A 20,540-nucleotide genomic window follows, 5' to 3' on the forward strand; every position below is an offset into this window, starting at 1 on the left:
AAAAGCTTTTAGAAAGATAGTCTATGACCACCAGAGAGAAACAGAAACTTGTCCTGGGCGTTTGTCACTTGGGTTAGCCCTTAAACATGGTAGACATGAATAAAGGTTCATTGTAGAGCTGTTATAAAATATAAAAGTAGAATTCATCTGTAACCAAAATACCACTTTTTATACTTTAGCATAGATTTGTGTTCTATGCAAATACTTTTTTCTCAGTGCTGGGGATTGAACCTGAAACTTGGCACATGTTAGGCAAACACTGTACCATATAAGCTCTAGTGTTTGTGTGTGTGTATTTTTTTTCTTTTTTTTGCCAGTTGTGGGGCTTGAACTCAGGTCCTGAGCACTGTCCTTGGACTTTTCTCAAGGCTAAAGCTCTACCACTTGAGCCACAGCACCACTTCCAGGTTTTTCTATGCATGTGGTACCAAGGAATTGAACCTGGGTCTTCATGCATGCTGGGCAAGCACTCTACCACTAGGATAAACTCCTGGCCTTATATTTTGTGTTTGAAATATGGCCTCCCTTCTACTTTTCCCCACACTGACTTGAAACTTGAAGTCCCCCTCCTGTACACCACGCCCACAGATCAAAAAGTTTCTTTTTACATCAGTTTGCATGAATTAGAGAGTGATTTTGTGTTGTTTTTTTAATTTTGTGGCTATTAATATTTTGGGGATATGTTTTGCCAGTTTCTATTCCAAAATGTAGTATGTATGGTACTTTAATAATTTTGTGCCCTTGGAAACGGTTATTTTATTTTACTCGGAGCCTTGAATATTATCATTACTATTTCTATTGCATATCTTTTCACCGGTCATGTATAGGCAATTCTGGGAGCTGGTCAGCTCTTCCAGGCTCAACAAGACCTGCTGCATCGAACAGCTCCCTTGCTTTTATCTTATCACCTCATTAAATGGGCTAGTCAGTCCTTGGCTACTGATGTTCCAGTTGACACACTGTGAGTTTCACTATTCCTAATCTTTGTAAAATAAATTCCTATGGTTGGGGGGGATAGTTGGAGATCCAATCCAGAGCCTTAATTTATTATTGTTACTTTGTGCTTGAACTCAAGGCCTGGGTGCCTTTGTTTTTTTTTTGGTAAAGGCTAATGTACTACTTCTTGAACATCACTTCTGGCTTTTTTGGCTGTTGACTTACACTTTTCTGCCAGGGCTGGCTTTAAACCAGATGTCAGCCTCCTTAGTATCTAAGATTATCTGTAAGGGCTAGAGATGTACCTCACCCAGCTATACAAGGTCCTAGATTCAATCTTCATCATTACCAAATAAAATGTATATTTTATGCTCTCAATAATTTGCCTTTAAGATTCAGAGATCTGGGCTGGGAATGTGGCTTAGTGATAAAGTGGTTGCCTAGCACGCTTGCAGTCCTGGGTTTAGTTCTTCAGTACCAGATAAACAGAAAAAGCCAGAAGTGCAACCTTGGTTCAAGTGGTAGAGCCTTGAGCCTAAAAGAAGCTCAGGACAGTGCCTAGGCCCTGAGTTCAAGCTCTAAGACTGCCCCCCCCCCAAAAAAAAACAATTCAGAGAGCTTCTGGAATTATTATACATATACTTTGTGTATAGATATGTGCATATATTTTGTGTCTATAAGACATAGATGAATCATACTGAAGGCAAAATAATAAGATGAAACTAAAGGGGAAGTTTAATTATACACAAAATCCTTATGCTAGTGATTGAGAATTGGCTAACTGGATATGGTGGTACATTCCTGTAATCTCTGCTCAGGAGGCAGAGATTGGAAGGTAATGTTCAAGGCCAGCCCAGATAAAAAATTAGCAAGACCTTGCCTCAGTCAACTGAAAGTTGTAATATAACCCTGTGGTCACAGTTACACAGGAGGCATAGGAATATCGAAGTCTACTATGAGCCATGGTCTAAAACCCTATCTGGAAAATAATTGAAAGAAAAAAAAAAAATGCCTGACATTTTTAAGGAGGGATACTGGGTTTGTTTGGAGCTTTTTCAGACTTTTTTTTTTTTGCCAGACCTGGGCTTGAGCTCAGGGCCTGAGCACTGTTCTTGGACTTTCTCAAGGCTAGAGCTCTACCACTTGAACCTCAGCACCACTTCCAGCTTTTTTCTACGTATGTGGTACCCAGGAATCGAACCCAGGTCTTCATGCATGTTAAGCAAGCACTCTACCACTAGGCCAAACTCCCGGCCCAATCACACTTTTATTTTTGAAACATCCTTTCATATTTTTGGTGAGATTTTTGTTGTTGTTGTTGTTTGTTTCCCCCCCACCCCCAGTCCTGGGGCTTGAACTCAGGGCCTGAGCACTGTTCTTGGGCTTTCTCAAGGCTAGAGCTCTACCACTTTAGCTAAAGCACCACTTCTAGCTTCTCTATGTATGTGGTACCAAGGAATTGCATTCCAGGCAAGTGCTCTACCACTAGGCAAAACTCCCAGCCCTGGTAAGGGTTTTGTGTAGCTGAGCCTTTGAACTCATGATCCTCCTACCTCAGTCACAATGAGTGCTAGAAGGGATTACATTGTAAAGCATGAATTTTTCCCCCCTTCCTTTTTTCCTCCCTGTTTTGTTTGTCTTTTGCTGTTTAGTTTTGTTTTTGACATTACAGGCAATTAAACTCAGGGCCTCATGCCTACTAAGCAAGCTTTCTACTATATATGCTATTTTTTGCCTTTTCTTTTAATTTTTTTTTGCATTGGTTATTTTTGAGATACAGTCTTGTTTTATGCCCAGGGCACTAGCCAGGCTAGTGATCCTCCTACCTGTGCTTCTTTCTTGCCACGAAATGACTGGCATGCCCAGCTAGTATGATTTCCCCCATAACTAGGATTATAGATGTGTACCACCCTGCTCCACCACTAGTTGAGATAGAGTCTTACAAACCTTCCTGGACTGGTTTTGAATTGTGATCCTCCATATCAGAACCTCCTTAGTAGTTTTGCAGGCATGAGACAAGGTCACTGGTGATAAGAAAGGCCATAAATCTAAATCCGGTTGCTTCCCAGTTTTTTTGAGTTCTTCGATTCTTTCATATATAATTTGTTAACTAAATTGGTAATGTTCTTAGCAAAAAATGGGATAAATTGTGGACATATGCCTTTTTAACTTTGGAGAATTTATTAAGCTGTCTTTTCTCTTTTTCTCACAGAGAGTCTAATCTCCAACATTTATCAGTACTGGAACTAACAGACTCTGGTGCTTTAATGGCAAATAAGTTGGGTAAGGAGTGAGCTTTTGATTTGGGGGTTCATTCTTTTTTTGCCAGTCCTGGGGCTTGAACTTGGGGCTTAGGCCCTGTCCTTGGGCTTTCCTCAAGGCTTGAACTCTACCACTTGATCCACTGCACCACTTCCAGCTTTTTCTGTGTATGTGATGACAAGGAATCAAACCCAGGGCTTCATGCATGTTAGGCAAGCACTGTACCTCTAGGCTGGCCACACTCCTGGCCCCTATTTAAGTACTTTTTTGGGGACTTAAATTCTGGGCCTGCGCATTGTCCCTGAACGCTTCAGATAAAGGCTACTGCTCTACCACTTGGGCTACAGCACTACTCCCAATTTTCTGGTGGTTAATTGGAGATAAGAGTCGAATGGACTTTAGTGCTCAAGCTGGCTTTGAACCATGATCCTCCGATTTCAGCCTCCTGAGTAGCTAGGATTACAGGGATGAGACACCACACCCGGCTTATTCAGGTACTTTTGTCACACTTATTTGGAAATGGTGGCCATGCTCTTGGCTTTCAATTAAGGTGGGCATGAGTAAGCTTTGGCCTGAGACCTGTGGTTGTGGAAAATAGGACTATGAAGATGTGCTACCAAGAGGCATAAATTAAGGGTGTTTCCCACATATATGTCAAGAGTGAAGGGAATTTAGAACTACTGAGGATAAATAATTTAACTTACCTTTGGTTTGGGTTTTGGGTTTTGTGTCAATACTGGGGTTTGAGCTGTTTGGGTTGTTTTTTTTTTTTTTTTTTTTTTTTTTGCTTTTTTTTAGGTTGGTGGGGGGTGGGTCAGAGTCAGTTGTAGGGCTTGAACTCTTGGCCTGGCTGCTATACCTGAGCTCTTCAGCTCAAGGCTGGTGCTCTATCACTTGAACCACAGTGTCACTTCCAGTTGTCTGGTGGTAAAGTAGAGATAAGAGTCTCATAGACTTTTGTGCCTGGGATGGCTTTGAACCGTGATCCTCAGATCTCAGCCTCCTGAGTGGCTAGGATTACAGGGGTGAGCCACCATACCTGGCCTAGAGACCACATTTTGTATAATGTCAAAGTAGGATTTGGGGGACTAACTATATTTATTGTAAAGAAGGTACTTAGGTAGGGTCAGATCTGTGAAAAGAATGACTGCAATATTGATATAAGTAGCTGTGTTTGTTTGTTTTGCCAGTCCTTGGGCTTAAACTAAGGGCCTGGGTACTATATTTGAGCTTTCTCAAGCTCTACCACTTGAGCCAAAGTATCACTTACAGCTTTTTCTATGTATGTGGTACCAAGGAATGAAACCTGGGTGCTAGTCAAGTAGTACCAAGCTTGTGGTGTCAAGGAATCAAACCTGGTGCTAGACAAGCACTCTTTCACTATGCCAAACTCTCAGGCCCATAAGTAGCTTTTTAAATATATTTGTACAGTATTTCCTAGTTTACTGTTTTTATTCTTATTGCTTTTGATTAGAGCCATGATGCATTGTCTCTTTTGAAGTGATCATGTTTTTATTATCAGCATAAAATGAGTTAAATAAAATAGACAATCTCAATTAAAAGTTAATATTAGCATCACAAGGTTGTGATTGTAACTTTTCCTTTTAAGTTTCTAGCCCTCAGACAATTTTGGAGTTATTCTTCCAAGAAGTTGCAAGAAAACACATTATAGCTCATCTCTTCTCTCAGCCAAAGGCACCTCTGAGCCAGACTGGATTGAATTGGCCTGAAATGATTTCTACAATTACCAATTACTTACTGCAACTTTTGTATCCTTTTGCTTAAAAGTCCTTACAAGTATACTTCTATATTATTCTGTTCTGTATTATTCTAAATCAAACCCAGGTTGCTCATCCATGCTAGACAAGTGTTCTCACGTAATTAAACCCCCATCCATGAAATGAAGATTTTTAATGAATGTGAGTGCCTACCCCTAAACAATAGATGATAATAATGTGTGTATATATGTGCACCAGTACTAGGTCTTGAACTCAGTGCCACAAGTTCTCCTTAGCATTTTTATTCAAGGCTGGTACTCTACCACTTGAGCAACTCCTCTGCTTATGGCTTTTTGATATTTAAGAATATAGCAGACTTTCCTGCATAGGCTAGCTTCAAACTGCCACCTTCAAGGTCTCAGCTTCCTAGGCAGCTACAATTGTAGATGTAAGATACTCACTCAACAAATATTTACTGAGTGACTGTATATACTAGGCATTGTGCTAGATGCTATGCATCCACCATCAGCAGCAGTATTTATCTGCAGTATACCACTAGAGATAGAAATGACCATGAAATCCATGCCTTATGCCATCATTAATGGAGTTATGCATTCCTTAATAATGAGGATATATCCTCAGGTAGTTATGACGTGATTTCATCATTATACAAATAAAGCATGTAATTATAACAGGACTGAATTAAGCCACGTTACCTCCCCCCCCCCCCCCCCCCCGCCCCCCACCATGGGTAATAGGGCTTGAACTCTGGGTCTGTGTGCTCTCCCTGAGCTCTTCAGCTCAAGGCTACTGCCCTACCTCTGGGCCTGGGCCTGGGTGTTGTTCCTAATCTCTTCAGCTCAAGGCTACTGCCCTACCTCTGGGCCTGGGCCTGGGTGTTGTTCCTAATCTCTTCAGCTCAAGGCTACCGCCCTACCCTTTAGCCAAACCCCACTTTTCATTTTCCAGAGGTTAATTGGAGATAAGAGTTTCCAATCCTTTTGTGCCCCAGGCTGGCTTTGAACCTAGATCCTCAGATCTCAGCCTCCTCAATAGCTAGAATTACAGGCGTGATCCACCATGCCCAACTTTATATTCATTTATTTATTGATTAAAATAACTTAAATGGCTATATGGCCTTTTTACTGAATCCGTCTAACACCAAAGTTATACAATAATGTGGAACAAACATGTCCTCATTTTTGTCATGGTGTTTTTTTGTTGTTTGTTTTTGTAACACTAGAGATGATAGAGCCCAGGGACACATGCTGGACCATTTTCCTGCTGAGTCACATCCCCACTCACCCTTCACCTTTTTTTCTCTGTGTTCCAATCCTGGAGCTTGACCTCAGGCCAAGGTGCTGTTTTACCTAAGGCTAGTGCATAACCATTTGAGTCATGGCTGTATTTATGGGTTTTTTTGGTGATTAATTAGAGCTAAGAGTCTCACGGACTTTCCTGTCCAAGTTGGCTTTGAACAAGGTCCTTGGATTTCAGCCTCTGAGTAGCTATGATTACAGGCTTGTGCTCATGCCACTTGTTTGTTTTTTGAAATTGTTTCATGGATTGTTTGTCACCCAGTAACACACACACACTACACCAAAAAATTTTCAACAAATCTCCTTATCAAGTGACTAGATGGCCTAGCAATCCTGGTTGTCTCTTTCTAGAATGTTTGATGGGAAATTGCCAGTATGTACAGTTACAGGTGAGTTACATTGAACATTTCAAGTATAATCACTTATTATTATTATATTTCTTTTGGTGGGAGGGTCATGGAGCTTTGAACTCTGGGCCTGGGTGCTGTCCCTGAGCTCTTCAGCTCAAGGCAACCACCTCACCCTGGGCCTGGGTGTTTGTCCTTGAGCTCTTCAGCTCAAGGCTACCACTCTACCCCTTGAGCCACAGCCTCACTTCCATTTTCTAGTGGCTAATTGGAAATTAGAGTCTCACTTTCTTTGTGCTTCTTTAGTGCCCGGGCTGGCTTTGAACCATGATCCTCAGATCTCAGTCTCCTGAGTAGCTAGGATTACAGGCGTGAGGCACTGAGCCCGGCTATTTATTGTTTTTATCTTTTTTTGTTCTGGTCCTGGGAGTTGAAGTCGGGGCCTAAATGCTGTTTCCTAGCTATTTCACTAAAGGTTGACACTTTACTACTTAAACCACAGCTTAACTGCTGGCTTTTTGGTGATTAATTGGAGATGAAGAGTCTCATGAACTTTCTTGACTAGGTTGACTTCCTCAGGCCAACCTGATCCTCAGGTCTCAGCTTCCTAGAAACTAGGATTATAGGCAATAGTCGCCAGCACTCAGCTGGAAACCAGTTTTCCAAGGAGGTCCACTTACTGTTATTGTTGTTGATTTGTTGCTACTATCATTATTCCAAAAAGCCACCTCATACTTATTAGCAGTTACTCCCATTTTTCTCCTTCCTAGCCCCTATCAATCATTAATCTTAATGCATCTACTGATTTAACTCTTCTGAACATTTCATAAATTAGCATTATGCAACATATGACTTTGTTGTTTCTTTTAAAGTGTGTTTTCTAACCAGAAAGTATCTTAATGTTTTTAAGGATTATATTCAACTGCTACACCCCTGGTGTCAAGTCAACGTTGGTTCCTGTCGATTTATGCTGGGCCGATGTTACCTAGTTACTGGAGAAGGACAGAAGGTAATATGCATGGGCTGGTAAAGAATGCTGATAGACACTAACTAACTTACAGGGAGTGGAAGCAGAAACTTGTGGAGGATGAAAAGCATTATATGGCTAGGTACTGGTGACTCATGCTTGTAATCATTGTTACTCAGGAGCCTGAGATCAAAGGATCACAGTTCAAAACCAGCCTGGCCAGGAACATCCATGAGATTTTTATTTCCAGTTAACCTGTAGAAAACCAGAAATGAAGCTGTGGGTTAAAGTGATCTTTAACAGCACCGAGGTCCAGAGTTCAAACACCATGACTTATCAATAGCAACAACAACAACAACAAAAAACACTGTATGAGGGCAGTAAAGGGTATAATTTGCATGTCAGGACAATCTGACTTCTTGTACTTAATGGTTAATTACAGCATAGTAAGATAAGTTGTGAAAACCCTTCTGTCCCAAGCAAGTGTTTGTATGAAGATATGATTTATGAACTGCATGTATTTATTAGTCATTGTTTTTATGATATCTTTTTGTTTTGTACAGATTTTTCCCCATATGATTGGTTGCATTTTTCAACATGTTTTCCCCAATATTTTATACATTTTCAAATTTACAGAAAAGCTCAAAAACTTACAGAGGACGGGCATCCCCCACCTCAAATTCTGTGTACATGCTACTATAGTTCTTTTGTTATGTTCTTGTTAAAATTTATCCCCCCTCCATTTTTTTTTTTTTTTTCAGTCCTGGGCTTGAGCTCAGGGCCTGAGTGCTGTCCTTGGACTTTCTCAAGGCTAGAGCTCTACCACTTGAGCCTCAGCACCACTTCCAGCTTTTTGCTATGAATGTGGTACCAAGGAGTTGAACCTGGGTCTTAGTGCATGCTAGGCAAGCACTCTACCACTAGGCCAAACTCCCGGCCCCCCCTCCATTTTTTTTTTTTCTCCAGTATTAGAGATTGAATCTAGGGCCTTGTACACACTGTGTAAGCACTGTGGTTCTGAACTATATATTCACCATCTTTTTTTTTTAATTAAAGAATTTATTAACATTGATTTTTACATCATGACGTGTTTAACAAACAAGTACTCAAGAAGGGAATCTCTATATACAATCACTGGAACTTAGATTTTAGAACATAATCAAAATTAGGCTGAGGGTTTGTATGTCATAGATACATAATAATCTATGTAATAAAGCATTATGTCTATAGATTCATAAGTTTTTATGACTATGTAGTTGTGTTTATATTTACAGTACCATGTCCATAGCATTGGGTATGCAGATATTGAGTCCTCTCTCTTGTACTGTTTGGATCTAATAGCCATATATTAAGAATACCCTGTGCCTTTTGTTCCTTTGGTCTTGACTTGTCTCACTCAACATGATTCGCTCTAGATTCATCCACTTCCCTGCAAATGCCATTATTTTATCTTGTATGTTGGCTATGTAGAATTCCATTGTACACATATACCACATTTTCTGTATCCATTCATCTGCAGTAGGGCATCTGGAATATTTCCATTACCTGGCTGTTGTGAATAGTGCAGAGATAAACATACCTGAGCAGGTGTCCTTATCATATCTTGGCTTATGACGTTCAGAGTAGATGCCCAGAAGTAGTATGGCGGGATCATATGGAAGGTCTATTTTCAGTTCTTTAAGAAACTTCCACACTGCTTTCCAGAGTGGCTGAACTAGTTTACAATCCCACCAGCAGTTCAGTAGGGTTCCTTTTTTTCCACAATCCTGCCAGCATCTGTCATTGTCTGAGTTCAAAATCTTGTTGGGGTAAGGTGGTATCTTAGGGATGTTTTTATTTCCATTTCCTTTATGTCCATGGATGATGAACATTTTCTCATATGCTTTTCTGGCATTTTAATCTCTTCTTCTGATAGGTCTCTCTTTAGTTCCCTTGCCCATTTAGTGATTGGTTTGTTGGGTTTGTGGGGGGTAGTTTCATGAGTTCCCTGTAGATACTGGATATTAAGCATTTGTCAGATGTATTATTGGTAAGTATCTTTTCCCAGTTGGTTGGCTGTCCCTCTACTTTTATGGCTATGCTTTTATCTGTGCAGAAACTTTTTATTTTTAGGTAGTCCCATTTATCGAGTCTCTCTCCAATCTGTTGTGACCCTGGGATTCTGTTCAGGAATCTTTTGCCTGTGCCTATGAGTTCCAGTGACTCTCCTCCTCTGTCATGTAGCAGTTTCAGGGTTTCCGGCCTGACATTGAGGTCTTTGATCCACTTTGAGTTAATGCTTGTGCATAGAGAAAGGCTAGGGTCAGTTTTTAGTTTTCTGCATGTGGCTGCCCAGTTTTGCCAGCACCAATAATTGAATAGACTGTGTTTGTTCCACTGTATATCTTTGGCTCCTTTGTCAAATATAAGTTGCCTTTAGGTATGTGGTTCTATTTCTGGGTCTTCTACTCTGTTCCACATATCTTCTGGTCTCATTTTGTGGCAATACCATGCGTTTTTTAAATTATTTTTTATTATGGCTTTATAGTAGAGCTTGAAGTCTGGTATTGTAATACAACCTGCATTGCTCTTTTTGTCTAGAATTGTTTTGGCTATTCTATGTCTTGTTCCATATGAACCTTTGGATTGTGTCTTCTATTTCAGTAAAGAATGTCTTTGGGATTTTGATGGGGATTGCATTGAATTTGTTTATCAATTTTGGCAGTATAGCTATTTTCAAAATGTTGGTTCTCCCTATCCATGAGCATGGGATATCTTTCCATTTCCTAGTGTCTTCTTTAATTTCTTTTGTTAGGCTTTTATAGTTTTCATTAAATAATTCCTTTACATCTTTGGTTAAGTTAATTCCTAAGTATTTTATTCTTTGGGGGGCTATTGCAAATGGGATCATTTTCTTGATTTGGCCTTCTGTTTGTGTATTATTGGAATTCACCAACTTTTTAAAACTGACCTAGTACTTGCAACCAGCTTACCTCAGCCTCCTAGGTAGTTGGGATTCCTCGCATAAATCACTGCCTCTCGAATGTTTGCTTTTTTAATCACATCTAAACAAACCATTAAAAAAATAAAAATCCTAAATAACACATCATATTTTAGATGTAGCAATAATTTGTGTTTTTGAGAGTGTGAGTGTGACTATGCAAAAATTAGTGTGTATGAGAGTATGAGTGTGACTGTGGTAGATTATCTTAAATAATTTTGCTTCCATTTTGGTTTTCCTTAGCACCTGAACCTCTGACTTAGTGCACATTGAATTGAAATAGTCTGTTGTAATTCATCTGGTATTTTTAACTTCTGCAGGCTCTGGAATGTTTCTGCCAGGCAGCATCTGAAGTGGGCAAAGAGGAATTTTTAGATCGCTTAATCCGTTCAGAGGATGGGGAGATTGTGTCTACCCCCAGACTGCAGTATTATGATAAGGTAAAATGTCATTTGGCCTTTCTTACATCATCCTGTGCATCTGAAATACAATGCTTTGTTTGTTTGTTTTTTTCCCAAACCCAGGGCTTGAATTCCGCCTGGGAGCTATCCCTGAGCTACTTTGTGCTCAAGGCTATCGCTCTTTTCACTTGAGCCACAGTGCCACTCCCAGCTGGGCTTGAACTCAGGGCTTGGGCATTGTCCTTGAGCTTTCTCAAGGTTAGCACTCTACCACTTGAGCTACAGCACTACTTCCAGCCTTTTCTATGTATGTGGTACCAAGGAATCAAACCCAGGGTTTTGTGTATACTAGGCAAGCACTCCACCACTAGTCTACAGTCCTGGCCCTGCTTTAGTGTTTTTGAAGAAAAAAATACTATAATAATAAGTAAGTTTCTCCAAGTAAAAACCTAAAATAAATTTGCCTAGAGAAATCAAAGAATCCCAGCTGTCACTCACAGAAGTTACCAATTAGAATACACTAACTCAGGGTTGAGTCTGTGTCTTATTTGGTCTTTTACCCATCTGTCATTGTCCATCTGTTTCTTTTCTGTTTTGTTAAGATAGTGTCTGCCTATATAACCAAGGCTGGCTTCAAACTCAGACATATAGTCCAGGCTAGTATCTATTGTTTTCCTTTGGTAGGAGTTAGACACTTACACATTACACCTTTAAAATTTACTCCAGGAACCGGGATCATATCCTAGTGATGGAGTGCTTGCCCAGCATGCATGAAGCCCTTAGTTCGATTCCTTGATAACACATACACAGAAAAAAGCCGGAAGTGGCACTGTGGCTCGTGTGGCAGAGCTCTAGCCTTGAGCAAAACGTGTCCAAGGACAGTGCCCAGGCTCTGAGTTCAAGCCCAGGGACTGGAACACAAAAAAAGTTACTCCAAATGTCAGGCATGGTGGTAAGTACATGTAATTCCAGAACTTAAGACTCACAGATCACTTGAGACTAGGCTTTCAACATCAGCTTGGGAAATAGAGTCATAACCCTATCTCAGTTTCTGATTGTTGTTGTTTGTATGCCAGTACTAAAGCTTAACTTTGGGGCATAGGCACTGTTCCTTAGTTTGTTTTGTTTTGTTTTTTCTGGGGTGTGAGTGTGTGTGTAAGCAGAGATAAAATTCTCATGAACTTCCCTGCTGTGTGTGTGTGTGTGTGTGTGTGTGTGTGTCTGTGTCTGTGTCTGTGTGTCTGTGTGTGTGTGTAAGCAGAGATAAAATTCTCATGAACTTCCCTGCTGTGTGTGTGTGTGTGTGTGTGTGTGTCTGTGTCTGTGTCTGTGTGTCTGTGTGTCTGTGTGTGTGTGTAAGCAGAGATAAAATTCTCATGAGCTTTCCTGCCTGGGCTAGCTAGCTTTAAGCCATGATCCTTAGATAATGATCCTTAGCCTCCTGAGTTAACTATGATTATCGGTATGAGCTACCAGCACTTGCCAGCGTCTATTTGACTGCAGCTCCTCACGGGAACTCACATGGCTAACACTCTTATCTACTATTTGAATCATACTTCCAGTCTAATAGTTTGTGGTTTACTGGAAATGAATTTTACAAATTTTGCTGTCCAGGCTGACTTTGAACCTTGATGCTCAGATATCAGCCTCTTGTGTGATTAGGACTAATAGGCATGTCTCACTGGCATCTAGCAAAATTGCTTGAAAGAAGTAATATACTTTTATTTTAGGTTTAGCATTCCTAATCTAGAAATCTAAAATGCTCTAAAATCTGAAACTTTTTGAATGCCAATATGTTACCATCCATGAAAGATTCTTTGCCTGAGCTTATATGAGGAGCTATAGTAAAAAATCACACTAAACTGCCTGCAGTTTGGCCTAGTGGTAGAGTGCTTGCTTAGTATGTGCAAAGACCTGGGTTTCCTCAGTACCACATACATAGAAAAAGCTGGTGCAGTGGCTCATGTGGTAGTGCTCTGGCCTTGAAAAAGCCCAAGGATAGTACTCAGGCCCTGAGTTCAAGCCCCAGGACTGACAAAAAAAAAAAAAAAACTAAAAATCATTATAGAATTACTTTCATATTATGTTTGAAACATAAATGGATTCTGTGTTGGAACGCAGGTCACCTCCCCATGATGCTTCATTATCAATAGAATAGATCAGGAATGTCCCTAGGCCCTGGAGCCCAGATATAAAGATTTAATTCCCAAGTCATCAGTTCCCAGTCATCAACTGTAACTTTGTTACTCTGTTTATACTTCATGGTCAGTAATAGAATCCTTACCTAAATTGCTATGAGAAAAATATAGTTAATACTTATACAATGCAAAGGTAGTTGCAGAACACAGTAGACTATTAGTAATCAAAGAGGTTTTTTCTTTTTCTTTTTCTTTTGTTGGTCGGTTGTGGGGCTTGGACTCTGGGCCTGGGCTCTGTCCCTGCACTCTTCATCTCAAGGCTACTGTCCTACCCCTGGGCCTGGGCACTGTCCTTGATCTCTTCAGTTCAAAGATACCACCCTGCCCCTGGAGCTAACACCACTACCAGTTTTCTAGTGGTTAATTGGAGTTTCACGGACTTTAGAGACTTTAGTGCCTGGGTTGGCTTTGAATGGAGATCCTCAGATCCCAGCCTCCAGGCATGAGCCATTCACACCCTGACAAAGAGGTCTTTTTATGTTGTGTGTGCTTCCAGCTTATTAAATGCATTTTTTTGCACAGAGTAGTTATTATCTTTGGGTTCTTACCTTTGGATAATTACTTTGTCAAGCCCATCAAAGGAAAGGGACAAATCTGGGCATCCCAGCACCCACCTATGTTTCCAGTGCTACAGAGTCTGAGAGAGGAACAAGACTTAATCTAGCCTGGGCACTCATCAGGCTGTCTAACAACATGAATAAAACCCAAAGTCCTGTGTTCTGAAGAGAATGTGTTAATATTATCTTTTAAACCTCACATCTTTTGTTACAACTTATCACCAGCAAACAAAATTTTATCTGTAACAAGACAGCCATAAATTCCACTAGTTGAACAAGCTTGAGAAGGCTTCAGTGCTGGCCAGATATACCTGCCCAGTTGTCAGAGTTCTCCCACAGCCACCCTCCTACTGCGGTGCCCAGGGTCTCACACAGAGTATGCCAGTACTCAGAGCCTTTGATTTTGTCTTTCTTGGTGGTACTGGGACTTGAACTCAGGGCCTCACCCTTGTTAAGCAGGTGTCTTACCGCTTGAACCACTAATCCTTTTTGCTTTGTTTCTTTTGGATGATGTCTCAGACACTAACCCTATCTGTGGCCTCTTGAGGAGCTGAGCTTACTGATGTGGGCCATCATTCTTGTTTCATTTGTTGAGATGTGCTCTTACTTTTTTGGGGTTTTTTTGGTTGTGGGTCTTGAACTCTGGGCTAGACAATATCTCTTTTGCTCCATACTAGTGTTCTACCTCTTTGAGCCTCAGCATTTTCACTGTGCCACCTTTGGTTTTTTGGTGACTCATTGCAGATAAAAGTCTCACAGACCTTCCTGCTCAGGCTGACTTTAAATCAAGATCCTCAGATCTCAACCTCCTGAGTAGCTGGGACTATAGACAATAGCTATCAAGCTTTGCTGCTCTTATCTTTTTTTTGTTCCTTGTTTTTGGTCTGTGCTGGCCTTGGGTGTTCCCTATTTATACTTTCCTGATAGCTAGGGAAGGATCACTGGAGTGAGCCTGTAAATGTACACTCTGCCCTTGATTTCATCTTGATTTATCTGATTATCTTTCTAATTCATCTAGAACCAAAATTAAATTTGTAGTGCCACTGCCATGTTGATTTTAGGGCAAATTGGTTTCTCTTCAGGTTTTACGTCTACTTGATGTTGTTGGCTTACCTGAACTGGTTATACAGTTGGCTACATCAGCAATAACTGAAGCAGGTGATGACTGGAAAAGCCAGGTAAGAATAGCTGTAATCTGGTTGTTTTCCTGAGTTTGTTGTGGGTGTGATATTTTAACCTCTCTTGTTCTTTTTTTAGGCTACTTTAAGGACATGCATTTTCAAACATCATTTGGATTTAGGTCACAATAGCAAAGCATATGAGGCCTTAACTCAGATTCCTGATTCCAGCAGGTAAGCTCATACTGTTTTTAAAGAAGGCAATTTACCTTTTTTTTTTGCCAGTCCTGGGCCTTGAACTCAGGGGGCTAGCACTGCCCTTGGGCTTTCTTAAGGCTAGAGCTCTACCACTTGAACCACAGCACTACTTCTGGCTTTTTTTTTTCCTATGTATGTAGTAACAAGGACTCGAACCTGGGTCTTTGGCCATGCTAGGCAAGCACTCTACTACTAGGCCAAACTCCCAGCCACCAACCCTTGCACTAAGGCAATATATCCTCATCTCCTCCTTTCCTTCTAGGCAGTTAGATTGTTTACGGCAGCTGGTGGTAATTCTTTGTGAACGTTCACAGCTACAGGATCTTGTAGAGTTCCCCTATGTGAATCTTCATAATGAGGTAATTTCATCTGTCCATTGATATCTAGAAATAACTGTGATGGTTGCTGTGATTGCTGTTGACTTCAGTCTCTGATTGCTTTCTCCTATAATAGGTTGTGGGGATAATTGAGTCACGGGCTAGAGCTGTGGACCTTATGACGCACAATTACTATGAACTTCTCTATGCCTTCCATATTTATCGCCACAATTACCGGAAAGGTGAGCAGTTGAAACAATTCTTGCTGTTAGAGACAACCTTACTTGTTTAATCATGTGTGGGGAACTTGAGTAAATCTTAAGTACAGAATTAGCTTCACCCATTTGATGATTACCTGTTAGTCTAAAAGATGCATGCTTGGTCTTCTGCTAGAGCATTTTTTAGGTGAAGTCTAAGGAGGTGTATTTTGTGTATATTTTCATTCAGTAATGAGGGAAACCAGATTTTTCATTAGAGACAACTTATACTCATCATTAGTTCAGAGTTCCTATACTAAGTACTAATATTTTGCTGCACCATTTCCTATCTCTTTTGCTCCTGCCTTCCTTATTATAACTTGTTTTCACTATTTATTTACTAATCTATTCTTGCCAATTTTGTTGAGAGTAAGTTATATTTGCCATGACTTAGCACATAAAATGCTTGTAAGGAATATTCTTTCCTGGGTATGGGAATATGGCTTAGTGGTAGAGTGTTTGTCTGGCACACATGAAGCCCTAGGTTCAATTCTTCATTAAAAAAAGCTGGAAGTGGCACTGTGGCTCAAGTGGTATAGTGCTAGCCTTGAGCAAAAGAAGCTCAGGGAGAGTTCTTAGGCCCTACATTCGAGCCCCAGGACTGGCCCAAAAAAAGGGGATATTGGGGCCGGTAGTTTGGCCTAGTGGTTAAAGTGCTTGCCTAGCATGCATGAAGACCCAGGTTCTATTCCTCGGTACCATATACATAGAAAAAAGCCGGAAGTGGTGCTGAGGCTCAAGTGGTAGAGCTCTAGCCTTGAGAAAGTCCAAGGACAGTGCTCAGGCCCTGAGCTCAAGCCCAGGACTGGCAAAAAAAAAAGGGGGGGGGGGAGATATTCTTTCCTGAACCTTGAATTAAGTTAACTGCATATTTGATATTTAAATAAAATGCTGTTTTTTTTTTTTAATGCTACCAACTGTCATAATAACAGTCTTTTTGTTTTGCCTTTTGTGTCAGTGCATTATGGGGGCTTGAACTCAGGGCCTCCTTGTTTGTTGCTTAGGGCCAACCTCTACCACAGTTCTTCTGTTTAAGCCTTCTAAATAGCTATGATGACAGGTTCCCACCACCACATCTAGCTTTTCTGTTGAAATAGGGTCTTGCTGTTTTTACCTAGGCTGGTATTGAACCATGTTTCTCCCAGCCTCTGCCTCTCCAGTAATTGCAATTATAGGTGTGAGCCACCATGCCTAGCCATTTAATTTTGCATGTGTATGTGTGTCTATGTATCCGTGTATCAGTCTTATATCTTGAATTCAGGGCCTAGGCACTGTACCTGAGCTTTTTTGCTCAAGGCTAACTCTACCACTTGAGCCATAACTCTGTTTCTGGCTTTTTTGGTGGTTAACTGGAGATAAAAGTCTCTTTCCCACCCAGCTGGATTCAAACCGTGACCCCCCAGATTTCAGCCTACTGAGTAGCTGAGATTACAGGCATGAGCCATCAATACCCACCTGCCATTTACGTTTTTGAGAAACCACCATACTGTTTTCTCTAACTGCTATAATGTTTTACATACTCAGCAATAGTGCACCAGAATTCTAGTATCTCCACATAAAACTATATGATTGTTGGTAGAAGATTTAAGGGGAGCTATTTTAAATAGTAATATTGAATGGGTGTGACAAATTCTAAATTATTTTTTTCTCATAGCTGGCACAGTGATGTACGAGTATGGAATGCGTCTTGGCAGAGAGGTTCGAACTCTTCGAGGACTAGAGAAACAAGGCAACTGTTATTTGGCTGCTATTAATTGCTTACGGCTCATTCGTCCAGAATATGCATGGATTGTACAGCCGACATCTGGAGCAGTGGTATTCAAGCTTACCATTTTAGAATTTAGGACAATTTGATTTTTCTCCTTTCAAAACTCACCTCATAAGTACCTAGCTTTATTTCTTTTAATTTACAATTTCTGGTTATGTTTTATTAATTTGTTTTATGTGGTGCGGAGCACCTAGCTCAGGGTCTTTCTTACTTAGACTTGTTAGGCAAGCAATTTTTCACTGAGCTAGATCTCTCTCCCCTTTACTGAGTTGCTTCTAAACTTCTCACTTTGCAGCAATTTGGCTGTTGTAGATTACTATCCTTTAATCCCTCAATCGAGAATTTTTGCAGCGAATTATTGTAGAGTAGATTTGGAGTTAGATAAATTTCTTAAGCTTTTGCTGTTCAGTTATCCTCTTGTATAAAACAGATGGTAGTGTCTGTTTTATGAAAGATAGTACCTCCTTTATGAAGGATGGGTTTTGTGTGTTAGAGGTGATTTGAATACATTGTTGAAAACAGTGACAATGTTACAAATGCTAGCTGCTCTTTTTTGCTGGAGGCGGGGGTGGGAGTCGGTCATGAGCTTGAACTCTAGGCCTGGGCGCTATCCCTGAGCTCTTCAGCTCAAGGCTACTGCCCTACCCCTGGAGCCACACTGCCACTTCCTAGGAGTTAATTGAAGATTAGCGTTTCACATTCTTTTGTGCCCTGGCCAACTTTGAACCACAATCCTCAGATCTCAGCCTCCTGAATAGCTAGGATTACAGCCATAGAGCTACCATACCCGGCCGTAGCTGCTTTTATTTTGACATATCTGTTGACTCAGTTATTGTTGGAAAGGATATAAACTTGTTTTTTTTATCTTTCTGTCCTACTGATGGCTCACATTTGCCTGGATCCTTGTGTTATATATAGTTTGTCGATTTACTAAGCTGTTGCCAAATTATTATCAATATTGAATGAAACTCTTGAACCAAGGAAAGGTGATATGATTTATATGCAGATCAAATCCATGTGCAAGGACAGACTAACATGTTATAAACAAGTGAGCCACTGGCATGCAACTTCATCTCTTTGTCTAATAGTTCCTCTGTAAGATGCTGTAACAGTTGGTATAACTTCTAGAACAATCTAGATCACAGTGAACAGTTAGGTCTCTTGTTCTGTCTTTTCAGTATGATCGTCCTGGAACATCCCCTAAGAGGAATCACGATGGAGAATGCACAGCTGCCCCAAGTGAGTTATTGGCATTGTAGTTTTGTTGGACAGTACGTTCTGTTACAGTAGAACTGTAGATATGTTAGATATAATACAGTTAAATTGTAACACTATTAAATTATTTTATATACTGAAAGTATTATACATAGCAGTTACATTGCTAAAATATACTACTTTTTTCAACATTCTAGTCTGCTAAAGGTTGCTTGGTAGTCCTTTGAAAGTACTATATGGTGGGATGAGTAATGAAAATGTTTTTCAAAAGGGCTGTTTTACATGTATGTGTGTGTGTCCCCATGTATTGTGTGCATGTCCTTGAAATCAGGGTTTGGGCGCTATCCCTGAACTTTTCTATTTAACATTAGTGCTCTACTTGAGCTACATTTCTACTTGCAGCATTTGGCTTTTTGTTTTTGTTTTTTGTTTGCTTTTTTTTGTTCTATTGTTTTTGGTCCATCCTGGACCTGAACTCTGGTCCTAGGTTCTGTCTTTTTAGCTCTTCAGCTCAAGATTAGGGTGCTACCACTTTGAGGCACAGCGTCACTTCTGGTTTTCTGGTGATTAATTGGAGATAAGAGTCTCACAGACTTTTGTCCCAGGCTGGCCTTGAACCAAGATCCTCAGATCTCTCCTGAGTAACGAGGATTTCAGGGGTGAGCCACCAGCTTTTGCTTGTTGTATTTAAATCAGCTTCATAGCAGACATTTTTCATCAGATTCCTTTGATGTAGTTGGGAAGCATGGTAATTTTCATCAAGAGCCTAACTCTCATTTTAATTCTGTGTCTTACCATGGTTGGGTCCTTTCTTGCTGATCAAGATGGCAGTCATTTCACAGTTGTAAAGTCAAATCAAGTGACCTATGAAGTACTTGCATAAGCCCCTCCTCAACCACAAGTGTTAAAATTGGAGAGGTTTGTCTACTTAGCTATATCTATAGAGGACAGAGGTTGATGCCTTTTTTTAAGTTCATTTTTGTTAAGTACCCTGTTGTCTCCCTTCATGAATTTGAAAATTAAGTTGAATGATACTTAATGTTTAGTTACTTACTATTTAGGTTGTTAATCTAATAGGCACTTCCTTTGTACTTTGAAAAATGAAACAATTTTTCTTTGGCATCCAGCCAATCGGCAAATTGAAATCCTGGAGCTAGAAGATCTAGAGAAAGAATGTTCCTTGGCTCGAATTCGCCTCACTTTGGCACAGCATGATCCATCAGCAGTTGCAATTGCAGGTAGGAATTTAACCAGTAAAGTCTTCAACCTGTCAGTACTAATAGCAGTTTAAGGCTAGGCAATGGACATGGTGAATGTACAGCATGAGATATTCCAAAAACAAAGCAAACTCTTTGCTGGCTCATATACCCTTGGTGTGCTAACTAACCATATTTCCACAGGAAGTTCATCAGCCGAGGAGATGGTTACTCTCTTGGTTCAGGCTGGCCTCTTCGACACTGCCATATCACTCTGTCAGACTTTCAAGCTTCCTTTAACTCCAGTCTTTGAGGGGCTTGCTTTCAAGTATGTAAAAATTATCTTTCAGTATGCACTTCTGACAATCCACTATTCCATAAGCCATTTATAAAGGAGTGTCTTGGGCCGGGAGTTTGGCCTAGTGGTTAAAGTGCTTGCCTAGCATGCATGAAGACCCGGGTTCCATTCCTCGGTACCACATACATAGAAAAAAAAGCCAGAAGTCGTGCTGTGGCTCAAGTGGTAGAGCTCTGGCCTTGAGAAAGTCCAAGGACAGTGCTCAGGCCCTGAGCTCAAGCCCAGGACTGGCCAAAAAAAAATAAAAAATAAAGGAGTGTCTTGTTTGACCATGCATCTACTTTAAAAAAAAAAAAAAAAAAGTAGTGGCTTGTAGTTTTACTTTGACTTTACAACTGTGAAATGACTGCCATTTTGATCAGCAAGAA

At 40.4% G+C, this 20,540-nt stretch overlaps 1 protein-coding gene across 1 annotated transcript in view; it reads left to right on the forward strand.

Annotated features, from left to right (window-relative positions):
- The window catches only part of Nup160 (nucleoporin 160), a 53,722-nt gene that overhangs the window by 21,497 nt on the left and 11,685 nt on the right, over positions 1–20,540 (forward strand). The window contains exons 18-31 of the mRNA XM_090347695.1: positions 828–961; positions 3,149–3,219; positions 4,808–4,967; positions 6,555–6,624; positions 7,493–7,591; positions 10,850–10,969; positions 14,768–14,863; positions 14,943–15,037; positions 15,324–15,420; positions 15,515–15,620; positions 17,290–17,450; positions 18,582–18,642; positions 19,746–19,856; positions 20,019–20,142. Of these exons, the coding sequence (XP_090203821.1) occupies positions 828–961; positions 3,149–3,219; positions 4,808–4,967; positions 6,555–6,624; positions 7,493–7,591; positions 10,850–10,969; positions 14,768–14,863; positions 14,943–15,037; positions 15,324–15,420; positions 15,515–15,620; positions 17,290–17,450; positions 18,582–18,642; positions 19,746–19,856; positions 20,019–20,142 (1,505 nt within the window). The remainder of the gene's footprint in view (positions 1–827; positions 962–3,148; positions 3,220–4,807; positions 4,968–6,554; positions 6,625–7,492; positions 7,592–10,849; positions 10,970–14,767; positions 14,864–14,942; positions 15,038–15,323; positions 15,421–15,514; positions 15,621–17,289; positions 17,451–18,581; positions 18,643–19,745; positions 19,857–20,018; positions 20,143–20,540) is intronic.

This window comes from Megascapheus bottae, chromosome 16, assembly GCF_031878675.1.
Source record: "Megascapheus bottae isolate mThoBot1 chromosome 16, mThoBot2.hap1, whole genome shotgun sequence".
In the NCBI taxonomy this organism is placed as follows: domain Eukaryota; kingdom Metazoa; phylum Chordata; class Mammalia; order Rodentia; family Geomyidae; genus Megascapheus; species Megascapheus bottae.